This window comes from Echiichthys vipera, assembly GCF_963691815.1.
Source record: "Echiichthys vipera genome assembly, chromosome: 23".
Taxonomy (NCBI): domain Eukaryota; kingdom Metazoa; phylum Chordata; class Actinopteri; order Perciformes; family Trachinidae; genus Echiichthys; species Echiichthys vipera.
In genome coordinates this window covers 6420031-6432290 of record NC_139848.1, presented here as the reverse complement: position 1 = coordinate 6432290, position 12260 = coordinate 6420031, and the positions used below count along the sequence as shown (strand labels likewise).

Below are 12260 nucleotides of genomic sequence, written 5' to 3'. Positions count from 1 at the left end.
CATTCACAGGGGCAATTTAGAGTCATCTATTATAACACCAGCATGTCTTTGGACTGTGGGAGGAAGCTGGAGAACCTGGAGAAAACCCACGCTGACACGGGAGAACATCCCCACAGAAGGGCCCCTACCGGGATTTGAACCAGGAACCCTCTCGCTGTGAGGCGAACCACCACATCACTGTGTTTTTTAATACAGATGATTGACTTGAAAGCTCTCTATCTCAGCTGATTGTGAGTTTAATCCTGGGATTTGATGGGAAGTGTTAACGTCCTGTGGTTTGATACTTCAGAGGCTTGAATTGAAATCTAAAACTTTATGCACATGTTTTTTCCTTCGCAAAGACAAAGGTTTTAGGATGTTGGAGCTGTCGTGTCTTGTGAGCCATTACTGATCTTTTTCTGCTGTTAAGATGCAAAAGTGCTGTGAAATGTGGATCTAGAGTCGTTTGAACAGACTTAATTGGCATCTGTCAACCACACTGGTGCAACCTGACAAGCCGTAACAGTCCGATTAGCTTTCTCAGAGACACAGAAGCATCCAGCCGTGATAAATGTGGCACTTTTATATTTGTTTTGTTAACAATTCTCTACCAACTAGAATGAGCAATATACAAGATATATTTATCAACCAACAGAGCACCAAACTAGGGCCGTCACTACTCTAAAGCACCGATTATCCAAATGAAAGGAGGATTATTGATTCACCCGTTTTAAAGAAAATACTGCAATTTAACCATATGGTCTCTGTAATATGAAAATGTGAATACTACTTATGTTATATGTTATTTAATTGCCTAGATGTTTGCTGTGACTACGTCTGACATGGGTTGTTGGGAGGAATAGTGGGATTCATGTCGGGGTTTCTTCTTTTTCTTTTTCACTTTAAAGCAGATGCTCTGATGCAAAATGCAACTGTTTTAGTTTTTTTGACCTGTATGCAAAGATTTAATTAAAAGATTTGGAAAAAATAAATAAATGGGAATGATAGTTGTCAGGGCATAAAACCAACCAACTGTCGGTCTTCACAAGACAAGACTCTTGAGTCGAACAATGGCAGAGCTGTCAATGTTAAAGTAATGTTAAAGTTGAAAATGGAAGTGAATCAGGGCCTTAAAAAGTCTAATTGAAACGTGGATTTAGAGAAATGAAAGCGAAGCAGAGCATGTATATGTCCAAACCTAGATATGAAATATTTTACAATAAAAGGCAGCAGACAGCTTCGTCCTGTTTTTGAGAGCTGGGGGATTCACAGGAAGGTTTTTCAGGCTGGAGGCTGAAATGAAACCAAGCCAGAAGGCAACACAACAGCCTGCAGCTACGAACAGTTACAGTCAATCATTGCTGTAGACGGGAGGACATTTATCGTGAATCTGATTTGTGTCCCACTGAATGCTCTGATTTCCCACAAGCTGCTTCTTTTCACCTGACCTGAAGGAGCTTCGCTTTGGGAGAGTGAACCGAGTTGAACAGATGCACGGCTTGCATGCAGCTTCACGATCACAGATATTTAAAGGTCCCATATTGTAAAATGTTTTAATTATAAAGCAGTTTGAGGTGCAAATGTGAGAATGTGTGTTCAGTTCAGGTTAAGGAAACACATCAGAGTGGTTTATCAAATGCAGACAGGGCTCGTTTAGCCGTCAGTGTTCATCTCCTTACTGTTTGCTGGATTTCTTTCCTTTGGCACGGACTCTTACTTTGAAATGTCATGTTTTCTTCTTAACCCTGTATATCAATGTGATATCGATATAAATATAAAATGGATTTGATTGCAAAGAGATAGACTACCACATTCGCTGTTTTACTTGCTTAACTTGTCAGCATTCTAACAATAAAGCTCCGAAATTGTAAAAAAAGTTAGATTTCCATGTGATTTTTGATTATAAAGCAGGTTGAGGTGCTATATAAATATTGTGAAAGTGTCAAAAGGCTCAACCCACAGAGAAATGCACAAAGCCCGTATTCAGAAACTGTGTCTTTAAACGAGCCATCAGGACTTCTGTATGCAGCCACAGTGCTGTTACAGTCATTCCCCGGCTGCAGTGACGACCAGGAAATGCTGACCAATCAGAGCAGACTGGGCTTTTTTCAGGAGGGGGTCTTACAGAGAGACAGGCGCTAAAACTGAGGGTTTCAGACAGAGGGTTTAAATGTGCCACCACTGAGCAGCGGTATCATTATTCAAAGTATTTTAAAAAGTAATGATGGCTCTCTCGCCTGGAATATTCACCAAAAAAAAAAAGAGATGAGCTTTCTTTCTGAATCATTTTATCCCTGTCAGAAAGAAAGATGAACCACTATAGCACGCTACAATATCCCAGAGGAATCTCATCAGGATGCACCATCAGAGTCAGTTCAGCTTGAGTTCTTCCCGACCAGCGTAGCATGGATCAAATCTGTAATCAATCATACTGCACTGTGTCTCCTGGATTACAGAGGTGGACAAAGCGTGGGCCAATAGCACATTTTCATCAAAGGCCAATTATCAGTTGGAATTATAGTCCGGGTCCTTTCATCTGTCAAACCCAGAGTGAGAGAGGGCACCCAGGAGGGATGTTTCTGGGGCTAAAGGACGTTCTGTACAGTCGATCACTATTGATTAATCTACAGAGAATAAAGGTCACCGGTGTCCAGAGTGGAGCAACGGCAGCACTTAGCTCAAACAATACCCTGTTGCTCTGCTCTCATCATTTCCAGAGGATTACCATCATATTCACTAATTAAAGGATTAATGAAAGCCTTGTCCTCAGAGGTGCTAACGGGATCCATCGACATTGGAGCTTTTAGTCCACTGTTTCCCTTCACCAGACACTCCATAAAGTGGCAACGCGGCCTCTGTTACCAATTACCGGGGGCACACAATGCATTTACTTTGTCCTCTCTGCTGTGGTGTAAAAGCACTTTGCATCTGTTCCTCCTTTCGTTTGTTGTGCCCCTCTGATGCTCCAAGGACACTCGGGGTGGGCACTTTCCTCTCTGAGCATCACTACACCGCATCACGACCTCATTCCAAAACACAACAGGCGAGAACAAGAGCACACTGAGTCTCTCCGATAGAGAAAACACACACACACACAGTGTTTTCTGTGATATTCAGAGAAGAGCGGCAAACATCTTCTGATCCAGTTGGCTCTGAAAAAGCTGAATAAGAAATAAATGTATCCAGTTTCTCAGACATTCTCCCCATTGACTGCATTAGATTAAAACATCGTCATGCTCTTTAGTGTAAAACAAATCTGATGGCGTATTTCGCGCAACAGCAGCGACTGTAAGGTCTCGTCGTGGGTGCTTATTTTGTGAGCTGAACTCTTGAACTCTATCCCAGCATCAGTTCACAGAGCAGGGGTTATGAACATAGCACTGTAATAATATCTGTACTATAAATGTCAGTGCATCAGTAAATTCAACCAAGAACTTAATTGTTAAATATCAAATATGTGGTCAATATCACAAAATGATGCCTTCGTGTAAATTCACTCTACAGTGGAAATAAACAAGGGCCCAATAACATCTCAGGCCTGAATGGGCAGCAGTAGGTCGAGGTGCTGTTGAGAAAGGCACCGAACCCCCCAACGGCTCGGGGCGCCAATCCATTGGCACCCCCCTCGCTCTGACATCTCACCATTAATTGCATGTATATAGGTCCTGTTTGTGCATGTGTGTGTATTTGGGGCCTGTGTGTGTGTGACCTGAATAATAATAATAACAGTGAAAAAAATGTAATTTCCCCTTGCGGGATTAATAAAGGAATTCTTCTTCTTCTTCTTCTTCTGAACCGTCACAGACTTAACTGAGTGCGAAAAGCAGCAAGGGCTCACTATGGTATAAACAACAATCTAATGTGGTTTTTTTCATGTAGCGTCTTAAATCCTTAATGTTAATGTTTCTGTGTAAATGTAATATACCAGGCTGAACACCCTTACCAATCCATCCCCGTTGTTTACCTTTTTTTTAAACACTTCTGGGCTTCCCCCTAGTAACCCTGTGTTTTAACATCATAACACTATGAATTGTGGGTAATTCCCTCAGCCAAAGCCTGCAGAAATGTGGACTTATGCAGAAGGGTTCAAAATGTCAGTGAAAGAGCTCATGCACTTGACGATTATTCGACCGTGGGACAGCCCGAAGCACTCGCAGACTTACCCGGAGCGCGCCTCAAAGTCTGTGAGTCCGTAGACTTGGGAGTGGGGCATATATGATCTTTAAGTGACCTTTTGTGAGCTCAATGGACTGGGGCTTGTCAGTGCTCGAACCACAGCAACAAATTAAAACAACTTGATTGCACAACCTTATTTGGCTGCATTTTCTTCATAAATACAGAGAGGTTCAGTCCAGCTGTGCAGACGCTATAATAACTGATCACTGGATCCTGCATTTTATCTGTAACCATGGATTTACGGTACACGATAAGCTGCCAATCAAAGTAAACATGTTGGACAGCAAGCTTCCCATTTCAGCACTTCCTCGTCTTCCATCTGATGAGTGTCAGTCAACAAACAATAGTTAGTTAGAGCGATTCAAGGCCCCTCCTGCAGCTGTTCGCAGCCAAGGTGTCTGAAATGTTCCATCTATCCTGAGAGACGACGGCAGCTCTCACACCAGGAGTATAAACTGGACGAACTCTTCAAAATGATGTAATGCTATGAAAGGCACAATTCAGGATGTATTATTTAAATATTTTCCACTACAGACCACTACACAGAGACTGCATGTGATGAGAGTCTCAATCAGAACGGAGCAGGTCATCTGCTGATCCTGGATCCTCTGATGTAGATACCTCTCATCAGTGTACTCTGTTGCATGCTGCCAGTCTACTTTCTACCTGCTGTACCTTAGTGGAACAATGCAGTCGCCCACTTCACTGTCAACATATAGTTCAAGCTATCATCAATACTTATGGCGGAACGGATGAAAACAGCTTTGCAGAGATCATGGATTTAGTTTATGCAAGAACTACCACCCTAAGTAGAATACCACAAAGATGTAAAACTCATGAGCAGCAATGCTCAGTAAGCAGGACTAGTAGGCAGATAAGAGTTAGCCTGCAGGTGCCTCCACAGAAACAAAACATGAAGACATAAGTCTTCCGTAACACTTTCAGTTTTTAAAAAGCAAAGACATCGGGATACACTGGAGAAGACAACCAGCATAAAATACAGCCGAATTATTCACACAACACAATTCAAAACACAAAGAGATCCTGTTTGAAATGTAAGAACAGGTAAACACGTCACATTAGAGAAGCTTGGACCAGAGGATGTTCATTTTTTCAATGTTTTTGCATAAAAATTGCTCAAAACTTTGATCGGTTATTAAAAGTAGGGATGCACAAATGGACCGTAAACGAACTGTAAGCTACACGAACCGGAAAAAGGCCATTTTTGTTATTAAGGAAAAGCATAAAGAATGCATTTTGGTTTGTTTTTAATAAGGTTGAGTAACACTATTTGGTTTTGACACAATATTTGTTGATTTCATCTATCGTCACACCTCTGGATGAAGGAAAATATCATTCTTGCAAGACACAGAGAGAACATTGGAAAGTGCTGTTCTCTTCTCCCTAATGTGCAAAAATAAATCGAACCGTAACTGTGACCCAAATGCCGCAGTACAATCTAAAACGTGGGCTTGCTCCACCACTGCACCCCTCATTGCCACCTATTTTACTCCCATCACGTAGCAATATGACATCATGTGACAATAATGTGGCATGTGTCGCAGAACAATAGCCAGGAGAGTGGCAGCTTGATGCATTGATTGGTCCCAATACATTTGGATCAGTAATTGTAATCTCCAACCGTCCGTGTATAACATTTCAACATATGCCAATCTGTGCTCCAGAGCTGGAGCCTTTCCCAGCATGCACTGGGCAAGAAATACCCTGGACATGTCTATGGCAGTCATCCTGGAGTTCACCTAACCTGCTTTCTTTGGTTTGAGGAGCAGGAAATCCACGTAAACACAAGAAGAACATGCTGACTAAACACAGGAAAGTCACAGTGAACCTAAGTGGGTCAAAACACACTGTTGGGCTGCCTTTAAAGTGTTAAATCTGTTGTTGTAGACCTTAATTCCTCTGCTAATCTCCCCACCACCTCTACAAATAATCTTAACTGCTGCATTATGATCCTGTATATCCACAGTTTCAATGTATTTGCAGTGTTGTGTGTATTAGTACAGCTTATCCTACTGTACAGGGACTAAATTTGTACTGGGATAGTATCACCGTGCCTGTTATGTAAAATCTTCTGCCCTCTGCTCTCTGCTTTTGTCTCCCCCTGTGCAGCACGATCGTGTAATCTGCTTTTATTTACATTTCATCCCCCCTTACGCTAAGTCAAACGCCTATGGATGCTGTAAACTGCAGCTGCCACCGTAAACCCTCTACTACAACACGACGCACAGTGGTTCCTCCTGCATCCTACACTGGGTTTCAGGTGGACTACAAAGAAGCAGCTCTGCCAAATCCCTGCATCCCTCCAAGATTACATAACTTCCCTCGGCCCTTGGGCGGCAGTGGCAGCCCCTGTGGTGGCAGAAAAGGATGCACATGTCAAACAGCGATGTGGTGGAAGGTGCATTTACAGAGACACACCTGGGAAACTCTCAGGTATCGGTGCAATCACAGGAAATACAGTGGTGGTGGCTGTTTTTGTTTGCACGCAGGGTACGGAGTGTCACAGGAGAATGCAAACTCTTTTTAGGTGTGTTTTCCTCACTATTGCTAAATAACTATGTGCATCAGAAACAAACCTTTACCTGAGTATAATGGTGACCTTTGAACCCTGCACAGGTGCAGAGCAGTGGGATGTCATCACACCTGCTCCAAAACACCAACACACCTCACATGAGCATCAAACATAGATAAGAAACCACCTCCATACCCTTCTTCATCAGCATGTTTACACTAACACACCACACCAGCAGAGTCCACCACAGTACTACTCCCCATCCATCCCAACCTGCTCCAAACGTTGACCACTACATCCTCCCTGCCATTCATTCATTCATTCATGTCTTCATGTTCTCATTCACACACCTTGGTCAGCTGCGCTATCTTCTTGCTCATCTTCAAATGCAGGTCTTGAGTGTATTCCAGCGTCAAAGTCCCGTCGTAAAACATGCTGGACGTGGGAGAGGGGGTATATTTGGTGCTAGTCGAGGTGTTGTACGGAGGCTGGCTCCAGCCCGCTGCCCCCGTCGCCATTTTTCCCCGGGACTAAACCTCAAAACACGACGCTTTCAATAGGATGAGACGGAGCGGCGGCTGCTACGCGTCAAATCCCGCCATGGTTGCGTTTGTGGATGATCTTCTGTTCCAGCGACGGAGCGAGGATGCGGAGCGGTGACGGGCAGGGGCGCGACACCGTCCCGACGCACGCCACGGGCGCGACACAGGCGGAGACGCGCGCCAGATGCTCAGCCAATGGACGGTTCAATCGGCCGTAATGCACCTGACGCAGTTGTTTCTTGTGTTTGGTGGATGGAGCCGCACCACGGTACCTCCAAGGCGGCCTGACACACACGCGTTACACAAACAAATGAGAGAAAATGACAGAAAGGCAGGAAAAAAAAGGAACATTTGGTGCAATAGTAGTGTTTTTCACATGTAACAACAACTGTAAACTAATGTAGGGTGCTGTTGGTCTTCATTACATCACTGTGGAGCTGCTGGAGCTGTGACCAGTCCTGCAGCGACATCTGCTGGTGATATGCATGAACTGCAAAAATTATTATTAACAACAGTAAAGGTTGATTTTGTAGAATCTTTATTAAAAGCTTTACTTTTTTTAAATAATACACCCACGGGGCATTTTGAGGGGTACAGAATGAAAGTATTGCTTTTCCATAAAAAATATATATTTAGTCTGAATTAATATTGACAGGTTTGACAATGACTTTCTGTCCCGCTCTGTTTCCGTTGTAGCAGCCAATAGCGTTGGGCGTTGCAGGTTGCCAGGGTTGTCTGTTGTTGGGTGCAGCTTCTGTAGTCTGGCACTGGGTGAAATGGAGTTTGCCGATCCTACAGCTGCTTTTATGTCCCTGCAGCTGAGTGAGCGGAGACGGGTAAAAACCAGAGTCAGTACAGGCCAAACATTCACTCCATGGACTGAGAGAAAGGAGAGAAACGGTATTAAAACACACACCCAAATGGCTACGTTTGGCTAACTTTCATGTTCACTTAGCTGTAACGGCTAACGCTAATGCTAACTAACGGTCAAACTCCTCTAATACTTGTTTTTATGGTGTGATTTGCCGGAGGGGACGGGTTCAAACAGGCTCAAACAGACCCAGGTCTCCTGTAGGATACTGGGCCGGGGCCAACCAACCTGGCAACCCGAGTGCTTTTAAATATTTTTTTGTTGTTGTGACTATAATCTCGAGACACTGGATGGAGGTGCTCTGCTCATTCTCCAGACTCAACCTTTAAGTAAGGGTGTGCTGTTTGTTGAACATGTTCTCACTTACTTCTAGTGCTGATGTTTTTGGTTTATTTGACCACATGACGTACAGTATATCACAACAATGATACTGAGGATAATCCATGAAAAAAAAGAAACAGATAGTTGTGTGTGTGTGTGCATGTGTATAAAAGATAAGGCCTGACATCCCCATCCCTAAAGCAACATTTATTTCTGAAATAAACTTGATAAACCTTGCTGATTATTTTGCTTTAAACCTCCAGTTAGATCTCCCGGACCATGCTCTGATGACTTTTTTATGTCTCTTTGTGACAGATTTAGGTCTAAACATCCACAATGTCTCTATTTTTAAATGAAACATATATCGTTTCGAGTGCCTTGTCGAACAACAGAGTGATTACTTTTAGATCTGCTCCCAGAATACAGCCTGCGATGTGACTTTCCATTCATTTGCTGGATGTTAAATCTAAAGCTTCTGATGCCAAAACCTCCAAATGCTTCCAGATAAAAGAACCTACAGATGTTCAATCTCTTTAATGCTTTAAAGGGTATCACAAAAATATATATACTCTTATTTATTCCAAGTGCTATCCACTATCCACTCATTTTATTTTTATTGCGTTAAGGGTTTCAGATGGGTTTGCTTTTATTATTGTACAAATGTGCTCTTTGAAACTACAGCAACACAGTGGTGTGGTCAGCACTTTCACTTCACAACAAGTAACAAGAGGGTTCCTGGTTCGAATCCCGGCTGGGGCCCTTCTGTGTGGAGTTTGCATGTTCTCCCTGTGTCTGCGTGGGTTTCCTCCAGGTTCTCCTGCTTCCTTCCACAGTCCAAAGACGTGCAGGTGTTCGGTTCATTGGTGACTCTAAAAAATTGCCTATAGGTGTGAATGGTTGTCTCTTTCTGTTTGTCTCTATGTGTCCTGTGATAGACTGGCGTCCTGTCCAGGGTGGACCCCGCCTCACGCCCGATCTCAGCTAGGATTGGCTCCAGCCTCCCCCCCCCCACGACCCCGACAAGTGCAAGCGGTTGAAGATGAATGAATGATGTGTTGCTTTAACCAAGGTGTCTTTGCAGGAAGAATCCAAAATTTCACACAAATCAGTTCCTATAGTTCCCCTTGTGTTTCAGGCCTAAAATGTCATAATATTATACTCTAATGCATCCAGTTGCATGCAAATCTCCAGCTTCTTAAATATTTCCTGGTTTCTCTCCTCCCCTTTGACAGTAAACTGAATATCTTTGAGTTTTGGACAAAACAAGACGTTTTAGGGCATCATCTTGGGCTTTGGGAAACACAGATCAAGCTCTCTTTCTTACCTTTTTCTGACATTATAAAAACCAAACCACTGATTGATTCATTGAAAAATTATCAACAGATTAATCAGCAATGAAAGCAATTCTCAGTTGCAGCCCTCAATGCATAACAGTGCTCATACAGATGCTTTTCACTTGTCACTTGAATTACATAAGTCCATCACACTGGATGAAGCTTGACAACAAACATTCAATCCACCTGACAAATTGCCTTCTCTCCTATTTTCAGCCTAGACGGAGTCCCCTTCTGGCTGCAGCAGGGGGCTCAAGTCTGTCAGAGACGGATCAAAGCATGAGTATAAACTTAGTCTTTACCCGCACAGTTTATAAAAACTACTTATTATCTTCATCCAGACTGTTGATGGGGTTTGAACTGCAGCCAGAGCCCTGTTGCATGGTGTCAATAAAAAAAAGACTAATGATAGTATTTTGATTGACTCATTAAAAATCAAATGGAAAAAAAAACTACCTTAATGATTGAACAAACTGAGACAATTGTCAGACAATTCAAGGTCTAATTGTTAATCCTACTGATCATAGCTGTTCACTGTAGCCATGTACTCTTGTTTTATATGATTTTACTATATGTACCTGTGCACTTTTATAAATATGGGTTTCCCTCATTGTGTCTTCTGAGGATTTAAATAAATTACATGACAATGATGAATATTTCCAGTGGGCCTTGTATGTTTTATTCATATTTTAAGTTTTAAGCAGTGCTATCGCTGCCCCTGTTGCTTCACCTGAGCCTCATATCCTGTAGAGGGCACTACTTCCTTACTAATGCTACTCCTGAGCTGTGATTCAGTGTTGGTGAATAGAAACACAACATTACAATGTGGCTGAGGTTCATTCTTAAAACAACACGACCAAACTGCATGAATCCAATTTGTGGATTCAAGTGGCTACTAGTCATTTTCTTCTTCGCCATCATCATCATCATCACCATCATCACCATCATCACCATCATCACTCCACTGCTCCTTCATCCCCTCTTTTGATTGACACCAAGGGTTTAGTAAGGAACTTAATAAGGTGTGGACGACGTTTGCTTAATTTATCTGCAGATAGTAACTTTCCACTATATACTTTAGAGGTGAATGTATAAGAATATTAACAAGCTGAACAGTATGTCCTGTTTAGTTCATATGATCTTTGTCTTTTTATTATTACTGCTATGGAGGAATCGCATCGCATCATATGGTATCGCATCATATGGTATCACATATCGTATCGCATCATATGGTATCACATCATATGGTATCGCATCATATGGTATCGCATCATATCGTATCGCATCATATGGTATCGCATCATATCGTATCCCATCATATGGTATCGCATCATATGGTATCGCATCATATGGTATCGCATCATATGGTATCACATCATATGGTATCACATCATATGGTATCGCATCATATGGTATCGCATCATATGGTATCCCATCATATTGTATCGCATCATATCGTATCCCATCATATGGTATCCCATCATATTGTATCGCATCATATGGTATCCCATCATATGGTATCGCATCATATGGTATCGCATCATATGGTATCGCATCATATGGTATCCCATCATATGGTATCGCATCATATGGTATCCCATCATATGGTATCCCATCATATGGTATCCCATCATATGGTATCGCATCATATGGTATCCCATCATATCGTATCCCATCATATCGTATCCCATCATATGGTATCCCATCATATTGTATCGCATCATATCGTATCCCATCATATGGTATCGCATCATATGGTATCGCATCAAATCGTATCGCATCATATCGAATCTCATCATATCTCATCACATCATATGGTATCATGTTTTGTGCGTACATAGTCTTAACCTGCTAAGTAATTATGATGTAATTTACGTGTACAGTAGTGAAGGTCCATGCATCTCTTTGAAATGTGGTGAAGAAGAGGTATACTTGCTCTGTGGGAATAACAAGCCTGTAGGGAATCCATAGTGCAACTGAGTGTGAAACTGTCTTCACCTTCAGAAAAAGGGCCTCTGGATTATTAGTCTGAAAATAAGAAAAGTGTTTTTCTAACCATTTTTTGAGCCTGAATGACTCCTGAAAGCTTGAAGCGACAGATGTGTTATTAGTGTCTCTGCGGTTTATTTAAGTCGTAGTCGCAGACACTCTCAGTCTGCTGAAACCACTCCCAAAGGGCAAATATGGACTTTCACTACACAACGAGCCACATCCAAAACATTAAAGTTACAGTTTGTTTCATTTTCTGAATGGTTTTAAGCACAGCCTTGTTCGTTTAGGTGTGATTAGTATCATGGATGGAGCTATGATAAAAACAATCTAAGTCCTGGGTGTCTGCAGTCCTAGGAGTCTGACATCCAAGAGGGCAAACGTGAACTAAAAGCCTTTCTTTACTGTGGGTATTAATGACAGCAGGACTAGTACATGCTGTTATAATTTTGCAATTTCCTAAGAGTTAACTAACAGATCCGACTGCCAAGTACACATGGAGCTTTTATAGGTTA

The 12260-nt window shown here is 42.3% G+C and overlaps 1 protein-coding gene across 1 annotated transcript in view; it reads right to left on the bottom strand.

The window, feature by feature from the left end:
• The window catches only part of fam184aa (family with sequence similarity 184 member Aa), a gene marked incomplete at both ends in the record, with an annotated part of 42981 nt that extends 35775 nt beyond the window's left edge, over nucleotides 1-7206 (bottom strand). Inside the window, one exon of the mRNA XM_083937822.1 lies at nucleotides 7039-7206. Coding sequence (XP_083793948.1) covers nucleotides 7039-7206 — 168 coding nt within the window. The remainder of the gene's footprint in view (nucleotides 1-7038) is intronic.
• Between the last annotated feature and the right edge of the window lie 5054 nt (nucleotides 7207-12260).